Raw genomic sequence first — 6365 nt, 5'->3', positions numbered from 1 at the left:
TTTATAGGACAAGATGAACTCCTAATGGGTCCCCTTCCACGTCACTGAAAACAGGACAAGGTGGGACAGCAGGTCCCCATTCCACTAACTCTCAAAGTTGAAGTTAGTAGGTTTGGTAATGAGCCCCTATGGGGCCTGAAAGAATGTGAATGAGACGGATCAGATCTAAATATACCAGCTGTTCTGACGCATTCAGATTTTAAGAAATCAGATAAAAAACCAAATCCAGCTTCTATATATGATCCAATTCCTAAATTGCGTTGAAAAGTCTTTTTAAAACAAAAACAGATCTCAGCGGAAAAGCCTTCTCGAGTACTTGCAACATCTCACAGCCTATAATGAAACTGAACTGTGGGAGTTAGCAGGATTAGAATTCTAACAAGGTACTTTTCTCTTTATAAAAGCAGTAAGCACTAAATGGGTTTCCTAACCGCTGAATGAGGCACATATTTTGTATTGTTATCAGAAGAAAAATCGACTACTAGTGGGGAAAGTTTCGTGCATTTAAGAAGATGGCCACACTTGGGGACCAATGCTACTGGGGGAATTACTGACTGCTTGCTGCTGCACTGCTTTTGAATTTAATTATGTCCAAATTAATCAACTCCAACTACCACCTAGATAATGCTTGTAAAAGAACATGAAGACTGTGACCTCTGAACTTCAACTTGATGGGGAGGAGGTGGGCAAAGATTTGTTGGAGCAGTGGCGACGAAATTTTTCCTTCTGCAGTTGCAACCTCTCTCAGGTTTCAAGTAGTTGACACTGATCACTCACCTGTTAATAGTTTAAAAGTTCATAACATTATTCAAGATTCTCGTCACGAATTTAGTATCGACATAGACTTTATGAATAGTTTCAAATAGTTTAAATTTAAAATGTTTGTAGAACGACCTACCAGCTACATATTTGCAGGAGAGTGCATGAATCAAGAAAGCCGTGCAATTTTATTTTTAATCTGATTTTTCTTTATTGGGGTCACACTTTGGATCTGAGAATTTGAAACCAAATCCGGATACTAGAGTCAGATCTTTATTTTGTTCGGGCTTAGGTTCGGATTCAAATACCTCAACCATTTACAGAATCGTACCATGATTCAGATCCATTTTGCTGGCCAGATTTAACTAAAACGCGGATTCAGTTTCGGGCTGGTAATTGTATCTTACCGACACACTTGCGTCCCGAACTTGAAATCAATATAAAACCAGCTATTGGTTGTATTTGTGTCTTTTGCAGGCACTTGGCGAGATGCTGCCATCAATTTGAGAAAAAAATATTGAGCAGTCTAGAAAGCCCGGAGGGGTAAATAAAATTCAGCTTACACAAAACTTTTTACAACTTTCTGATATTGAAATATGGTGACATTTAACGTTTTCTCTACATACGTCAGATGATGGTGGGTGCTAACCTCTGGATAAGTCCAATTCAAATATATATATATATATATATATATATAGAGGTGTGTTTGATTGCTTTGGTGAAGATCATCTCACGATGCTCTACCTTGTGCTGTATATACATCCTCAAAAGGGTGTCACGCAACCGCGGCGGGAACTCAGCACAGAGAAAGCCCATCATTTTTAGTGGTTGCTCATAAAGCCACCCGACCCTGTGTTTGAATGGGAAGATTTACTATGCCTCAGTTTGATGCACAGGAAGTTTTTTGCATGGTGTAATTTTCAAGAAAAAAATTTCAGAAAAATGTATGGTGGAAAGAAATTAACTTTTTCCAAATCCAAGTCATGTTTGCCGGGTTTTTTTTTTTTAAGAAAAAAACTTCACTGTTTGATGAACAGGAAAAACCTACCGTGGATAAATTTTTAAACAGTTGCATATATAGCCCAGCAACATATAGCGCTAACTAAACATTGTAAAACAGTAGACCAACATCTTGAGACTTCAAAAAATAATACTGTAACAACATAAAGAGTGTAAGAACTCGCTAATGCATCTTCCATTTTCCCAATATAAAGAAATCCGAATCCGACTAATGTTAGTATCAGTCTTCCCACAAATGACAAAACCCAAAAACCCCAGCCGATCAAGAAACTCAAATGAATAAAACGGTGAAAGATCCCCCTAAGTATTTCACACATCACAATAACTAGAACCCTTCCACCCTAAATCTAGGGCAAAGAAAGGGAGGTGTAAAAAGAAAAATATAGAGAGTTACTGGTCTCTGATTGTCTCCTTCTCAAGTAATTGAAGATCAGGTACACGAAAACGATGGTCAGAGCACTAGTGAAATGCCGGTATTTTCTCTACAAAACAAAGACAGGAGGGGATTGAGGGGAAGCCCCTATGATAGAGTCTATTGCTTTCATCCTCACCATACTTCAATTTTTTTATTGGCGACTCCCTTTTTGCGTATTATGAAGTTCAACCTAATTCAAGGTATCCCTAGTACTTAAGCCTGAGCATCCCCTCGACTAGGCCCAAAAAAATAGGCATCAAGCTGGTGCCAGTGAGCCTGTCCAATTCGACTCGATAAAACATTTGTAATATATATATATATATATATAAACTGGGCTTAGGCTCGGGTTTTGGGTCGAGCACGAACTACAGTTTACGAGTTGTGATCCAACCCAAACCCGACCCCTCGTGGTGCCGGCTCAATGCCCAGGTCTACTAGTACTCTTCCAATGAATAGACCTTTCTCTTAAATTAGATCTCGTGTTTGTCTACTAATTTCTTTCAATTCTTCTATGTGCACTCGTGCACGAGCATTGGCTATTGTTAAATTGAACAACACCACTTAATGGTTCGGATGAGTATTTCTTTATTAAGGTAAAAAATTCTGACATTATTTTGTCTCTCAAATGTCTCGGTATGCGATCAGGATGTGTTGATATATGCTATATTTCATGTCGCCATAGGACGAAGGATGGCCGTGAGAGTCCGTGACGTGGGAAAGGAAATAGAAGCAGAGAAAAGAAAAGAGGTGCAAGATCTCATGTCCTGCGCATGCAAGGCCTCGCCTTGGGAAAACTATTTGTCACCACCCTCACCTCCATACGACAATTACGTTGAGACAGACATTCTTCCATTCACCATTAAAAGAATGCTACTCCTTCACCTCATTAGACCAGTCGGCCACCTTTTCACTGGCTCGCTTCCCGGTGCACAAGATCTTCCAACAGATAAATCTTTCTCTCCCCCTCCTTCCTTGCCCAGTTGCCCCTCTCTCTCTCTCTCTCTTGTTTCCAGAAATATATTTTTCGATTGTTGAGTTGCTTAATTTGCGGACATGCATCATCGAGACCCATTCGGTTTGACCATAGAACTTGCTCGTCCACCGAGCCACCTGGTGAGCCGTGTCCATTTGGACTCTTTGGTTGTCTGCTCTAGCCGCATCTTACTAACTTAGCTCTGCATGCACTAATACCATATCAGGCTGATAAAGACTTTTCTTTATTCTTTATTAATTTATAATATTTTAAATTATTTTTACAACTTACTGTTTTTTCTACAACATTGGCTCCTGAGCTTAGCTTTACTTACTTTGACCACCATTCACCAAGGACATATTTTTCTACTTTATATCCTTTTGCCAACCCATGATTTATTAGGCAAAATATATCTATAATTCGATTTAGACGGGGTCCTTCCTGCGGTTTCATGGAAACCTAGGTCTATTAATTTTTGTGAAATAATTTAGTTTAAGGGTGTTTGGTACGCAGGGACATTCTTCTCCAATATAAGAACAGAAAGACCGTCCATCCATATTGAAGCGGGGTGAACTGAGCGGTGACCCCATTTAAACCTGCTGTAATTTTGGCATTGGTTGGCAGTTGGTCAGCTTCAGTATCTCAGGTTTAAGATTATTATTTTACTGTGAGGAGGGACATATAGGAAGCTAATATTTTAAAGGTCGAACAACATGTTCAGACAAAGAGAATTGGGATTTTACAAACTTGGCAGTCAAAAGAATTACATTCGATTAATTTCATAGACAAACAGACTGGTATAGTTATGAGGCCAGCTTTTAAGTGAATATTGAATTGATCTGTATTATTTTTGGTTGAGCAGAAAATTAACAACCCCATCGTATAGAAAAGATGTCTGAAGCTCTCTATTTCCCCTGCCTTCACCACTTAAGGCAGATATGTATAATGTCAATGAAAATCAAAACAGATAGCTCCAGGCCCAACCAGCTATCCTTCAAGGGCCCGACGTCCACTGCTTCTCGCAACCATCTTCCATGGGTGCAAGACTCTCCGTCGAGGCCAACTGGCTAGCCAAATTTCGTTTCAGGCTTTCGTTCAGGTGCTCGACCGAGCCGCAGCTCTAGATTGCCCTTAACCAACAATTTCGAAGCAAGTGTTCCTAAGCCGAATTTATTTGTTCACCAGCCGATTATGCAGGCTGACCAGGTCAAACGAGGGTTGGGGCAAAGCCTAATAAGCCGGGGAAAGGGAGACTGGGGCTCGTCTCCAAAGTGCCGCTCCCTGTCCGTCGGTCACATCTTCTTAATTAATGGCATGACTGGCAGAAACCAAAGCCATTCCCTTCATTTTGCCTTGTGCCCAACTCTTTTATATCTATATATTTCATATGACAAGAATTTGTCAGGATGCGATGCAAAAGGAAGAAGCACTCCGACAAAAGTGCCTCGACCAAAGGGCGTTCTTCCCTTGCATGCCGGCCGGCATCCCAACCTTCTTCCCTCCCTTTTACATTCTTTCCTTCCGTACCAACCGACTCCTTCCTTTAACTTCATAAGCTATCAGCAATCTTGGTTTTAACGTATAATAGTGATGCTATGCGTGACATACTTGCTCAAATCATTCGGCAAATCAAACGTGAGTTATACCGATTTTTATATTTTCAGCAAGGGCATCATATCTTATTTGACTAACTTATGTATAGATAATACCAAGTTCTTACTTCACTTCTGTAAGCATTATTTAACATTTTATCGAAAAGCTTTAAAACAAACCAAACGTGGAATACTGTCCAATAAGAGTAAAATGGGAATTTCTCATTAACAAAGCGCTTATAAAATGAGGGGTTTCTCTGCATTTGTCGTCAGTCTGTGAATCATCTTCTTTCTCTCTTTCAAACACTCAGAGGTCGGTGCAGAAATGGCCATGGAGGCTGGGATGATGCCCAAATCAGAGCCATCCACCCTGAAACAGAAGCCCTTCTGCGATGGACAGACGATCCCAGCTGTCGATCTCTTCAACGTTCCCATCTTCAAGGGCGACTCCTTCACCCCAACCTCCTTCCTCTCCTCACAGCGCCCCCAGATGCTCCCTACCACCACATTTGACTCTTCCACCATTCGTCTTGAAGGAATCGCAGAAGTAGTCGGCCCTTACATCCTCTTCGGCCTCTCCAACGCCTGCACCTCCGCCGCTTCCAGTGCTTCCTCCCCTGCCGCTTCCACCAGCTCCACCACCGTCACTACTGAACAGAAGAAGCCGGGGGCAAACTCCACCGCCGGTGTAGTGCCGCAGAAGAGCTACCGCGGTGTCAGGAAGCGCCCCTGGGGACGGTGGTCGGCTGAAATACGCGATAGGATAGGTCGGTGCCGCCACTGGCTAGGCACCTTCGACACGGCGGAGGAGGCGGCGCGAGCCTATGACGCCGCCGCCCGGCGACTCCGCGGCTCCAAGGCTCGTACCAATTTCGGCTCTACCTCCTCTTCCTTCCCCCGCTTCCCTCTTCCCGACGCTCCCGCTGCGCCGAGGAAGAAGTGCTCATCTGCCTCCAAGGGTCCTCCTGTTTCTCCCGTCACCTCCGTCAGCCACCTTTTTGGCTCCTCTCGCGGCGTGTCGTCGGCTGGCGACGCCAGCGCCAAGACTGCCAGCCGCGTGCCTCGGTCTCCTTACGTAAGGATCGAGCTAGAGTTGAAGTTGAAGTAGGCCCGGTCTCTCTCTCTCTCTCTCTTTTGGTGGTTGTTTCCTTCACTAGCTTTAATGGAAGATTAGCTCCACTGTCTTTTGATTTCAGTTGTAAATCCATATCTTCAAGCTTGTTTTTGTGAATGGAAATTAAGCAACAACGGTTCTTTGAAGTGTGTTGTTAAAAGACTCTGCGTTGAGTTCCTGCTAAATATAAGTAGGGTTTCACCAGGTCACGAATCTTCCTGCTATATCTAAAGAAAAACCAGGCACATGCCATCATGCCATCGGTTTCATGAGGAGAGAACTTTTTGCTTTGTTGCTTGGAGACTCCTCGCTCTCTCTGATGTTACGTACTGAGTAAAATATTTTAAAATCCAGTGACATCCGTCCTCCACCTTTTCATGAAGTACATTCAGGAAATTTGCATGAGTGTATTAAGTTGAATATTAAGACTTGATACTGCCATTCTGAAGTCCTTAATGGGCATACACAGAAATAAAGTAGCTTCACCGTAAG

General features: G+C 42.6%; 1 protein-coding gene across 1 annotated transcript; it reads left to right on the top strand.

Moving 5' to 3' along the window:
• Positions 1-5084: 5084 nt before the first annotated feature.
• LOC116260615 (ethylene-responsive transcription factor ERF084-like) lies at positions 5085-5867 on the top strand. Its single transcript, XM_031639066.1, has one exon. The coding sequence runs from the start codon at positions 5085-5087 to the stop codon at positions 5865-5867; it is 783 nt and encodes a 260-aa protein (XP_031494926.1).
• The last annotated feature ends 498 nt before the right edge of the window (positions 5868-6365 follow it).

This window comes from Nymphaea colorata, chromosome 9 (assembly GCF_008831285.2).
Source record: "Nymphaea colorata isolate Beijing-Zhang1983 chromosome 9, ASM883128v2, whole genome shotgun sequence".
Taxonomy (NCBI): domain Eukaryota; kingdom Viridiplantae; phylum Streptophyta; class Magnoliopsida; order Nymphaeales; family Nymphaeaceae; genus Nymphaea; species Nymphaea colorata.
Note: the sequence above shows the minus strand (reverse complement) of the source record. Positions and strands in the feature narration are given on the sequence as shown.

What these genes read in the sequence shown, in the direction of transcription:
- LOC116260615 (XM_031639066.1), top strand. Translation starts at nt 5,085, where the DNA reads ATGGCCATGGAGGCTGGGATGATGCCCAAATCAGAGCCATCCACCCTG.